Below are 13128 nucleotides of genomic sequence, written 5' to 3' on the forward strand. Positions count from 1 at the left end.
CTGTGGTACGTGCTCAAGGTAATGTCTTTGCGTAAGGGGAAAAAACCACCAAAACACATTATGGCGTGTATAATGTGCACCCCCTTCTACACAGCTGTGTTTTTTGCAAAAAAAGTGTGCACTATACTCAAGAAAATACAGTATCTGTAAAATCTTAATGTTGATTCTGTATCAATACAAATAAATATGACATTAAATTAACATTTCAATGTCACAGAAATCTTCCATAAATTAAGATTACCATGGTTAAGATGGACATTGAGAAAGAAGTAAATATAATTTTAAACATCAGCCTTGTTCCTATTTAGCACTAAATGTATTTACTGCAAGTCTATATAAGGGTAATTTATATGTACACACATAAGTGAGTGAGTGAGTTTGGTTTAACGCCGCTTTTAACAAGTATTACAGTTATATCGCGGTATGTCAGCTTAATGTGGGAGGAAAGCCTGAAGTGATGCAGGTCTCCGACGTTTACCACCTCGATGAAACCCACGAGCACGGGTTTGGTGCTGACAAACCTAGAAACATAATCGGGGCGAATCAGGATTCGAACCCACAATCATAGTTTTCTGGTGTGCCCAAGGGACGCAACTCTGCAGAGCGAATCGCGGCGCCTGGCGACTAGGCCACCCTCGCCCCCTACACACATAAAGACTAATGATATCAAATATATCATTAATCGATATATATTGCGATACTTTTGAATTGATGTACCAATACTAAAATTTCCAGTCAATGACACCTCCATGATATCAACCAGATGTTAAACCCATCTCATAGTGTCATCCATGGAACAGCCAGGCTTGTGTTTCAAACAGTGGGGATGTTAGATCAATGTGCACATGAGAAAACGCCGCACTCAGCAATATTCCAGCTATATGACAGCAGTCTGTAAATATTCAATTCTGGACCAGACAATCCAGTGATAGACATCATGTGCTTCGATCCACGCAATTGGGATACCATGACATGCATCAACCAAGTCAATAAGTCTGACAACCCAATCCCGTTAGTCGCCTGTTACTGCAAGCATGGGTTGCTGAAGACCTGTTCTCAACTCGGATCTTCACGGGTCTCAGGTTGTAAAGAACACACATGTAATCAGCTTCTGCCTACCCTTGGTGCTGCCTGAGGAGCGCTTCCAGCTTCTCCCTCTCCGTCCTCATCACCTCCTGGTCGTTCTTGTGCCGGTTCAGCAGGAACTCCTGTCACACCAACCAGTAGTTATCAGCAACAACATAGTGTGACTGGTAGAAAAACATTTCTTAATTCCCAATGATGACCTCTCAGGAATTCAAAATCATAAAATTTCAAGAAGAGCTGTGCATTATACACTGAAGCCTAATAGTTTGTTTCTTTGTTTATTTGTTGCCACACTCAGCACTATTCCAGCTACATGACGGCCATCTGTAATGATTAAGTCTTGACCAGACAATCTAGTGCAATTGGGAACTGATGACTGTTAGTCGCCTCTTACGACAAGCATAGTCACCCTTTACGGCATACATGAGTTGCTGAAGACCTATTCTACCCCGGATCTTCACGGGTATGAATTTATGAATTTATAAGGTATCCACATTTTGACAAAGAACTGATTTACACTATTGACATGTTTGTTGGCTTCAATCATGTTCAATGAATTATATTGTTTAGTTAACTAGAAAGAGCATCAATGACATTTGACCTTTTCCTCCAGTTCTTTCCTCATCTTCATCTCTGTGCCTTCACTGGACTGGTGGACAGCCTGCACTTGTTTCTGCAGCGCGAGCATCTCTTCCGACACTTCACCGATCTTACCTGGAATGGAGGAAGGAGACACTAACTAACACATCAACTCTTGCCACAGCAACCACTTTCAAGTGATGAATAACGTAATATTAATTATTGTATAGTTATTATGTTGCTTTCAGACGGTAATGAGCAGCTTTGGAGCAACATCATCAGGGCAGGGAAATAATGAAGACAATCAGTGCAAGCAACACCTATCAACACATCAGACACCTGGGGGTCACCCATGCACACAGAGGTATCACATCACACACCTGGTGATCACCCATCTACACAGAGGTATCACATCACACATCTGGTGGTCACCCATCTACACAGAGGTATCACATCACACATCTGGTGGTCACCCATCTACACAGAGGTATCACATCACACATCTGGTGGTCACCCATCTACACCGAGGTATCACAACACACCTGGTGATCACCCATCCACACAGAGGTATCACAACACACCTGGTGATCACCCATCTACACAGAGGTTTCACAACACACCTGGTGATCACCCATCTACACAGAGGTTTCACAACACACCTGGTGATCACCCATCCACACAGATGTATCACAACACACCTGGTGATCACCCATCCACACAGATGTATCACAACACACCTGGTGATCACCCATCTACACAGAGGTTTCACAACACACCTGGTGATCACCCATCTACACAGAGGTATCACAACACACCTGGTGATCACCCATCCACACAGAGGTATCACAACACACCTGGTGATCACCCATCCACACAGATGTATCACAACACACCTGGTGATCACCCATCTACACAGAGGTATCACAACACACCTGGTGATCACCCATCCACACAGATGTATCACATCACACATCTGGTGGTCACCCATCTACACCGAGGTATCACAACACACCTGGTGATCACCCATCCACACAGATGTATCACAACACACCTGGTGATCACCCATCTACACAGAGGTTTCACAACACACCTGGTGATCACCCATCTACACAGAGGTTTCACAACACACCTGGTGATCACCCATCCACACAGATGTATCACAACACACCTGGTGATCACCCATCCACACAGATGTATCACAACACACCTGGTGATCACCCATCTACACAGAGGTATCACAACACACCTGGTGATCACCCATCCACACAGATGTATCACATCACACATCTGGTGGTCACCCATCTACACCGAGGTATCACAACACACCTGGTGATCACCCATCCACACAGAGGTATCACAACACACCTGGTGATCACCCATCTACACAGAGGTTTCACAACACACCTGGTGATCACCCATCTACACAGAGGTTTCACAACACACCTGGTGATCACCCATCCACACAGATGTATCACAACACACCTGGTGATCACCCATCCACACAGATGTATCACAACACACCTGGTGATCACCCATCTACACAGAGGTATCACAACACACCTGGTGATCACCCATCTACACAGAGGTATCACAACACACCTGGTGATCACCCATCCACACAGAGGTATCACAACACACCTGGTGATCACCCATCCACACAGATGTATCACAACACACCTGGTGATCACCCATCTACACAGAGGTATCACAACACACCTGGTGATCACCCATCTACACAGAGGTATCACAACACACCTGGTGATCACCCATCTACACAGAGGTATCACAACACACCTGGTGATCACCCATCTACACAGAGGTATCACAACAAATCCAAGTACAATCACAAAGGTCAGCTATCTCACACAATGCATCAAGCATATGGGAGTTAAACCGGTAATGTTCCTGCCTGAACAGCGGCACCTACGTTTCAGGTCATCATTTGTCTCCATGAGGACCGCCTCTCTCTCCATCCTGGTCTGTTTTTGCTGACTCAGCTCCCTCCGTGCTTTTGTCAGTTCAAACTCCAGACTGTGACGCGTTGCCTCGCCCTTCTCTATCTGGGACCCTACTCGAGCCAACTGACCTTCCAGCGTCGTGACCTAAAACCAGTGCACACAACAAAAATAAATATTTCTAAAATGAATAATGTGTAATAATATTGAAAACAGAAATCAAACAATAGATATCATTGTGTAAAATTCTAGGAATACTACGTCTATTGCATCATAGCCATAATTCCTGTAGCCAATCTTTACCTTATTGCACTATACATCATGGTACAGCAATTGTTAGTACTTTTCTAAGATGCCAAATTTCAAACCAACCTTGTGTTTTGGGGGATATGAGTTTAAAATCAAATCTGTAGTAAGAGGTGCAGTAAACTGAAAATCCTCAAACAGGGCTAAACGATGGGCAGTTCCAACTAATTGCCCGCAGCCTTACGATAAGAGACAAAGTATGTTATAAACACAAAACTGTTAGCTTATGGTGAAGTCCCATTTTATTGTCCGTTCAGTGAGTCATCATCCATAACCCCATGCAGCAATACATCAAATTTAAATTTAAGTTTTGATATTAACTGCTTCAGCAAGACATGACTTGAAACATTTTACAAGTGCATTGTGGGGCTGAGCTAACCCATGTAAACATAGCCGAGGTTCTGTGTCGCTGGTTATTGTAAGTTGAGGTGTTTTCTGTTCTAAACATTGCAACTTTGTCTCCACTACTAATATTAGCCGACTGCAGCAACTGCAAGCCATGACATATTGAGCTTACCGAGCTGGTGGCACTGCATGATACAGTAACACACTGTTCATGTCGGTATGGAACTCTTCAATCACTACTAATGCCCGTGTCCACAAACAGACCATAATTCCTACAGCATCAACGCCCGCCTCGGAAAACTTTACTGCTGTGGCACGGACAGTGGTTTGGATATATTTGCAAAATTCGCGGCATGAGAGATGGTTGACATCATGTTGTCATATTTCGTCCCAACTACATGTAATAATATTCAAAACATCACCAAATTCAAAGAAACTTATATTTCATCAATTTGATGTTGATGTGCCATCTTGCTTGTCAGTAATGAAAGAATGTTACCAAGGCTATGTTAGATCACAGGGGAGGTAATTGGAACAGCGTCATGAAGTCAGCCTAATATGACGTCACTAAAAAACTATCGCAGGATAAAGTAGTCGGCACCTTGATCTTTAAACAAACCATCTTAGAAATCTAACTCAAGACTATCCCAGCACAATATGAAGATGATTTTCAGGACATCAGGGAAGAAAGTACAACATTTAAAGATACCCTGGCTATAGGCAGCTGGAGGACTTGTGTTGTAGCAGGGGATATGGCATCTTCCCGAGGCAAGAGAGTTAACTGACACTAAAACTCCAGTTTCCACCCTTGCCTAACTAGGCTGGAATTCCTGGGCTCGATCGTAGCACCACCAGTAGCTATTACGAGTTATGTCCCTTCTAAGCCTCTCCTATGGATGAATCAGATTCCACCTCTCATATCACTTGCATTTGCTTTAAACAAAATGGCGGCACCCAGTCAAGACGATCTGATCGATAATCAAGGTCTATATTGTGATAAAACGTGTCTTACATCGCGAAATACATCAAATCACGTGAGCACCTTGATTAAAAACATGAAAAGATTTGGAAAATATCTGTTAACGAGTTGGCGGTGCACATGCTTTGCAAATCCTGAAATCGACAGTTTACGAACCAAATTTCAATTTTGTTGCGCGACTATGCATCGTTACTCGTTAGTCCAGCCAAAACGTAACTCCAAAATACCAGCCTATAGTCAGTGAACTCTCTCTTGCGTCAGGAAGATGGGGATGTGGCAAATAGTGTGCTGACTGTTGTCCCCTATCAGCAACATAGAGCAGTTTCAAACAGGAAAAAAAATTGTGCATAAAAACACAGCATGGTCAAAAGCAGTGGTGTGGCCAATCTTATTGATATCAAGTTTCGCTGTATCATAATGCTTATCAAATAAACATACCTCATTATTGAATCGACTGGCAGCTTCAAGACGCTCCTTTTCTGCTGTGTTCAAGCGACGGCGTAGTTGATTTGTAAGATCTGAAATCAGTTAAGAAAGGTGAACATGAAGTGAAACTGTCTGTTCAATGGTAGTAACTTACACTGTTAGTAATTAGTCTTTCTTCTGTCAACATGTTCACAGTATCCATACCTTTCTGTACATTATGCCACAAGTGTGTCCAAATACCTTGCTCAGACTGTTCAATGTATCTAGCACATATTGTTCCACGTACCTTGCACACATTGTTCCATGTACCTTGCTCACATTGTTCCACGTATCTTGCTCACATTGTTCCACGTACCTTGCTGGCTTGCTCAGACTATTCCATGTACCTGGCAAATATTGTTCCACGAACCTCGCACATATTGTTCCACGTACCTTGCTCACATTGTTCCACGTACCTTCCACACATTGTTCCACGTACCTTGCTCACATTGTTCCACGTACCTTGCACACATTATTCCACGTACTTTGCACATATTGTTCTACGTACCTTGCACACATTGTTCCACGTACCTTCCACACATTGTTCCACGTACCTTGCACACATTATTCCACGTACCTTGCACACATTATTCCACGTAACTTGCAGACATTATTCCACGTACCTTGCACACATTATTCCACGTACCTTGCACACATTGTTCCACAAGTGTGTCCACATACCTTGCTCAGACTGTTCAATGTATCTAGCACATATTGTTCCACGTACCTTGCACACATTGTTCCATGTACCTTGCTCACATTGTTCCACGTATCTTGCTCACATTGTTCCACGTACCTTGCTGGCTTGCTCAGACTATTCCATGTACCTGGCGAATATTGTTCCACGAACCTCGCACATATTGTTCCACGTACCTTGCTCACATTGTTCCACGTACCTTCCACACATTGTTCCACGTACCTTGCTCACATTGTTCCACGTACCTTGCACACATTGTTCCACAAGTGTGTCCACATACCTTGCTCAGACTGTTCAATGTATCTAGCACATATTGTTCCACGTACCTTGCACATATTGTTCCACGTACCTTGCACATATTGTTCCACGTACCTTGCAAACATTGTTCCACGTACCTCGCACACATTGTTCCACGTACCTCTCACACATTGTTCCACGTACCTTGCTCAGACTATTCCACGTACCTTGCACACATTGTTCCACGTACCTCTCACACATTCTTCCATGTACCTTGCTCAGACTGTTCCACGTACCTTGCACACATTGACGTACCTTGCACACATTGTTCCGAGTACCTTGCACACATTCTTCCACGTACCTTGCACAGACTATTCCACGTACCTCGCACATAGTGTTCCACGTACCTTGTTCAGGCTGTTCCACGTACTTCTCACACATTCTTCCATGTACCTTGCACAGACTATTCCACGTATCTCTCACACATTCTTCCATGTACCTTGCTCAGACTGTTCCACGTACCTTGCACACATTATTCCATGTACCTTGCACATATTGTTCCACGTACCTTGCACACATTCTTCCACGTACCTTGCACAGACTATTCCACGTACCTCGCACATAGTGTTCCACGTACCTTGTTCAGGCTGTTCCACGTACTTCTCACACATTCTTCCATGTACCTTGCACAGACTATTCCACGTACCTCTCACACATTATTCCATGTACCTTGCACATATTGTTCAACGTACCTTGCTCACATTGTTCCACGTACCTTGCACATATTGTTCCACGTACCTTGCTCACATTGTTCCACGTACCTTGCTCACATTGTTCCATGTAGCTTGCACAGACTATTCCACCTACCTCGCACATACTGTTCCAGGTACCACGCACACATTGTTCCATGTACCTTGCTCAGACTATTCCACGTACCTTGCACATATTGTTCCATGTACCTTGCTCACATTGTTCCACGTACCTTGCACACATTATTCCATGTACCTTGCACATATTGTTCCACGTACCTTGCACACATTTTTCCATGTACCTTGCTCAGATTATTCAACGTACCTCACACATATTGTTCCATGTACCTTGCACACATTGTTCCACTTACCTTGCTCAGACTGTTCTACTTCCCTTGCTCACATTGTTACACGTACCTTGCTCAGATTGTTCCACGTACCTTGTTCAGACTGTAAGTCCAGTTTCAACTGCTTCATCTGGATTCTCATTTGACTCATGTCCACGTCATGCTGACCGCTGATGTCCAGTAGACCGGAAAAAACACCACTCTGAAACACCCAGAGATGACAGTGTCAAATTTAACCTCAGACAGGTCTAGGGATCTGCAAGGTGCTGCTTCTGCTGCTGCTCAATAAACTGAAGCATAATTGGTGTGAACGCCGTGGTTTGTGACAAGCATCTGACGTAGATGATGACTGCAGTACATGACAATTCCCTACAACTGGCTCATGTTAACATGGGTAAAGCTCTCTGTACAATGTACAACAATGTACCATGTATACTTCTGTATGTTCAGGCGTGTCAGATCATTGAAGAATATAACTGAGGTGTAAAGGCTTTTAAGACATTTTTACATATTTTTTTCAAACAAATTACATAAAAGACAACTCAGGAAAGAGGATGTACTGTCGAACCTCGTTATCTCAAACATTGCAGGAGCATGTTGTATATTCAAGATACCCGGACATTGGAGATAGCGAGGCATGAACATCCAGACACATCAAGTAACAGCATTATCTATAGACACAGTGCAGTATGATCATTGTGATTGTCTACTTGAGAAATTTAGAACACAACATATGTTTATGATGACAAATTGAAATGCATTTCACAGGCAATGAACAAAAACCATTGTTACAAATTATGTACAGTGTAATGACATGTAGGATTGACATAATGTGTACATGTACATCCATCTTATCAGGCATAGCAGCCATCAGTAGCTGCAATCATAAATCAACAACAGCTGAGTGCGTGGTATGCGGTCTAGGTGGCACGTGGTCACTGAATTGCTTACAGTATATAGCAACAATGTGATAATGTTACGTCTGAAGTTCATTTTTATTTGGTCTGTCTAGTTGGATGTGCCACTCTCACTTCAAGCTGATTAATTCAATGCTTGGACATTGTGAGTAGCATTACGCGACTTTGATTTCTTTTATCCAACTTTGACTAAAACTTATGGTGTAAACAGGAAGTGCGGCCATGCTCTTACTCCCGTCTACACACCACTACAGTTGGGTTAAAAGATAAGTACATCATTGATGGACAATTGATTCAAATTGCACTGTACTTTTACAGCGATCTTAGATGTATGGGAAAAAAACTAGATATGCATGTAACCAGTCACGGACGTAACGTGTACGTGAGAAGGCCTACCATTTCTTAACTCTGGTTACTAGGAGAAGTCCTCAACCCATGTAAGATGATTACTTTAAGCTTCTCAAAATTGTTAATGTGGTAAATACCAGCTTTGAGAAATAGGTACAAAATTCTACAGTAAAGTCACAGTTGGAACCGAGTCCAAAGTTTCAAGATTGCGAAATGTCTTTTTATCTCGAATTTGAAAATAAGCGGGAAAATCATATGCATTTACATAAAGCGAGTGGCGGGAGCGGAGTGTAGGTTCAAGATATCGGTAAATGCGAGATAACTGGATTGGACTGTATTGGTTTCCTTGGTTTCTTTTGAAACTGGTCCCCCACTTTTCAAAATGACACCTTGTATTGCTGAAAAAATGAAATTATTAGCATGACTAGAGATCAGTATATCTGCAGTGGGACCTTCTTTAGGAGAAATATAAATACACAGCAGTAGAAACTAACAGTTTTAGTCCACTAGTCTTTATAATGATAACATATAGCACAGCCCTTAAAAATGACAAATTCCACCTAGCCCTAAAGATACCTTAACTTTGGGGAGTTCGTAAGGACTACAGGACTAGTGCAAATTTCTAACACTGAATACATGACCTGTTTCCTTCAGCTGGTAATAAATTGTTCAACATACCCTGTCCATTTGTCCCTTAAACGCTGGCGACTCTGTGATGTACTTGTTTGACAAGCTGTTGAAAGTGGTGTCCTGTTGGCTGGTGTCCATCACGTAGGTGTCCTACTGAGTTGGTGTCCTACAGCTGGGGACCAGGGATGTTGGCATATGTCATACACGCATCAACAATCTGGAGAAACAGTGGATACAGTGAATATAATGTTTTCGGAGTTGCCACTCTTAACACAGTTGTGACAGATCACAATAACAGTGTGACCACAAGTTCATGCACGTCTCATTTTTATCCTTTACATTTTTATCCTTTTTAAATAAGATCATGTTATGGCAATCATACTTGAAGTTAGGACATAGCTTGAATATAGATTGGGGGTACAATTTGTCAACTGCCTACAATTACCATACAGGGGACACACAATAAAAAGTGACACTCAGTTTCAATGCAGTTTACATCATAAAGTTTACATTTTCATAAATTTCTTGGTACAGTATGATGTCATCCACACTCAATTTCTAGATTAAGAAAGCTTAATTTAAATCAAGAAAAATACCCTGATAGTAGGGTCACGATACATGATACGGCACACATATCAACAAACTGACGCTGCAGAATGGATGTTATTTCAAGAAGTACTGGTGCCATAAAAATAATTTGATTATTTGAAATTAAGGGTAGTCCTGGGGTCCTTGAGGATGGCACCAATAGTATTTGAATCTAGGATCTCTTTAAATGTTATCTTTGTACATAAAGTCTATGACAAGGATCTATTGACTTTTATCAGGATCTTACAACTCCTAACAGTGGGGGTCCAGGGGACCCACAATAACTTTAAGGGTCCTGGCAGGCAATACGAGGGTCCAGTTAAGTAATGAAAAGGTATGGTATACTGTAGGTTTTGATGATTACTTTAGAGCCTGGATTGAGTCAGTGATCATGTTGACAGTGGTCATGATCGATGGATGAAATGACAGACATTCAAAACGGCTCTTGATGCGCTATAGGAACAATTACTATTATTGTGCGTCCCATGGGACACAGTAGATTCTTTTTCTGTGTCCAATCTAAACGTTTGTGTGTATTTGATGCACAATAGTGTGTCATGTAAAACACTGTCTCATGCTTTTTTTTAATCATTACATCCTATTAACTTAATGCTTTAGCTGTAGATTTACTAGTTTTGACATGATCAGGCACCATGCTACACACTGACCATTGCTGACTGTGGGTTTGTGTACATATGAGTGTGAAAGAAAATTATGTCAAGGTAGATTTAATCTAATCTCTAAATAAATATACATTTCATATTAATTTATTTGTGGTAAAATTATATAGATCTACAAGTCTAGAGAGAAGTGAGCATAAAACTTGAGCCAAAATGTATATGTGATAAATGGCATGAAACAGCAAATGTCACTCTGAATGAAATAAATGTGGACAAAACAGAATCTGTGATAACAAATACCATAAACATTGGATATATTGTGATTGTCTCTGTTGTTGCAAACTAGTACATAAAAGTACGTTATACTGGGGTTTGATATAACATACAAAATAAGCCAATCATAAATTGTGCATTCACTATACAATATATGGATACAACTTGCAGTGTTGAAAGTATGGTGACTACTCAGATACCTCTGGTCTGTATGTTGATAATCCGGTGTTGAGCCAAACTTCCCGAGAGGTAGGCAAGTGGTTCTTTCTACTATGCTAAAGAGCTGCACAAAGCACAGTGTTCAGCGTAATAGAGATAGTTTCCGGTATACATAATATGCAATCTGCGCTTGACCACGTAATCATTGAATGTGGATAACCCAAGAGGTCAGAGAGAGATTTGCTGTATTCTTATATCACATTGCACAAACAGAATATTCTAACTCTGAGACATGTCTGAACTAGAATCGTTCACTTCACATTCATTCGGCGGGACAGTGAACCAATGTACATAGTTCTAATAGTTCAATAGATTTGTGAACTAATCCCGCCAAAGCCTCACGTTTTCTCATCAGTTGGATGTACTTACGTCAAATCATAGATGGCACTAGTGTTTAGTTTGTTTGAAGCGTAGTCTACGATACAGATTTGTTTCCGCCGCCATTCACGGAAACAGTGTTGTTGTTTGACATCCGTTCTAACGCGAATTCTGATTGGCTTAAAATTGGATTTCCCCTGCCGGAAACAGTACATTATGAACTTACCTCCTCAATGTTGTGTATCTCGGGTTACACTACGCCAATGTCTTTTTTTATGCATCCTTTCAAAGATATACACTCCACGCAGTGTGTAGCTCGTAGCTCGATACTGGGTGTGAGTGTTCCGAGATCGACATTACGGTAGAACCGTTTTGGATGTCACTTGACGACACCACTCGATATAATATTTATGGAGCCGCATTTTACGGAAATATGCGAGGTTGTTCCGAAAGCGCGAGTGTTGTGTGATGTCAGAAAGGATGATACTGGGACTATCGCAGCCTGCATTCACCTGGTTGCGGTTCCATTTTAGCGATATTCATGTTCTTCTTGTTTGGATGATTAAAAATTGGCCGCCAAGATTAGATAACATATGCTGCGTGGATTTACATGGTGAACAAGCTCGCGGAAGTCCGTAGGGTCAGCTTTACAGCGATTTTACGTGCGCATTGTTGTCTTTTGTTTTGGTTCATAAATCTTTCTGTATTTCTAGAAGAATCTAAAAAATGCGTATGCCAGAATTTAGACCCAACAAATGTTTCCGGAAAAGCTTAATAAATAATTCAACTGAAAATTTTGAAGAGGTGAATTTGTCATCTAAGATTGTTCTGCACCAAGAGCTATAGTATAGCAGCGATAAAGATCAAACTGGTCGTATGTATCGGTGCGGGGAAACCCATTTTACTCATGAAAGAGTCGTCAGTATAGACAAATGAGTTTACATGGTGTTTCTTGGGTCCAGTCCACCCCAACCCCCGGGGATGTGTGTATGAGATAGCATGCAACTGTGGACACAGATACATGGCAGAGACCTCACGCCGCACAGCCACCAAATTAACAGATAACAAGACTTCTGTTGAGAAATATGACATTGCTATATTGATACTTGATAACTCTTCCAACAACCATGAATGAAGCAGTGTCAAGGGTTATGTCTGAAAAACAATGTTACATACCTGCCCACCACACAGAGGTAGACGTAACAAATACCTGCCCACCACACATGTAGACGTAACAAATACCTGCCCACCACACATGTAGACGTAACAAATACCTGCCCACCACACACGTAGACGTAACAAATACCTGCCCACCACACAGAGGTAGACGTAACAAATACCTGCCCACCACAGAGGTAGACGTAACAAATACCTGCCCACCACACATGTAGACGTAACAAATACCTGCCCACCACACATGTAGACGTAACAAATACCTGCCCACCACACAGGTAGACGTAACAAATACCT

At 41.9% G+C, this 13128-nt stretch overlaps 1 protein-coding gene across 6 annotated transcripts in view; it reads right to left on the reverse strand.

Moving 5' to 3' along the window:
• Positions 1-11803, reverse strand: part of LOC124134225 (coiled-coil domain-containing protein 171-like) — a 76336-nt gene extending 64533 nt beyond the window's left edge. For 5 of the 6 annotated variants that reach the window (XM_048403692.1, XM_048403681.1, XM_048403705.1 and 2 more), the window contains exons 1-7: positions 11710-11803; positions 9689-9857; positions 7839-7947; positions 5689-5768; positions 3593-3767; positions 1688-1800; positions 1120-1208 (exon numbers count right to left, since the gene is read on the reverse strand). In XM_048403692.1, coding sequence (XP_048259649.1) covers positions 1120-1208; positions 1688-1800; positions 3593-3767; positions 5689-5768; positions 7839-7947; positions 9689-9778 — 656 coding nt within the window. In that variant the 5' untranslated portion in view covers positions 9779-9857; positions 11710-11803. Of the gene's footprint in view, positions 1-1119; positions 1209-1687; positions 1801-3592; positions 3768-5688; positions 5769-7838; positions 7948-9688; positions 9858-11321; positions 11557-11709 lie in introns of those variants that run through there. The other variant, XM_048403685.1, reaches the window with a different exon arrangement.
• Positions 11804-13128: the final 1325 nt, after the last annotated feature.

The sequence above is a fragment of the Haliotis rufescens genome, unplaced genomic scaffold (assembly GCF_023055435.1).
Source record: "Haliotis rufescens isolate VD_foot unplaced genomic scaffold, xgHalRufe1.0.p SCAF_1, whole genome shotgun sequence".
NCBI lineage: Eukaryota > Metazoa > Mollusca > Gastropoda > Lepetellida > Haliotidae > Haliotis > Haliotis rufescens.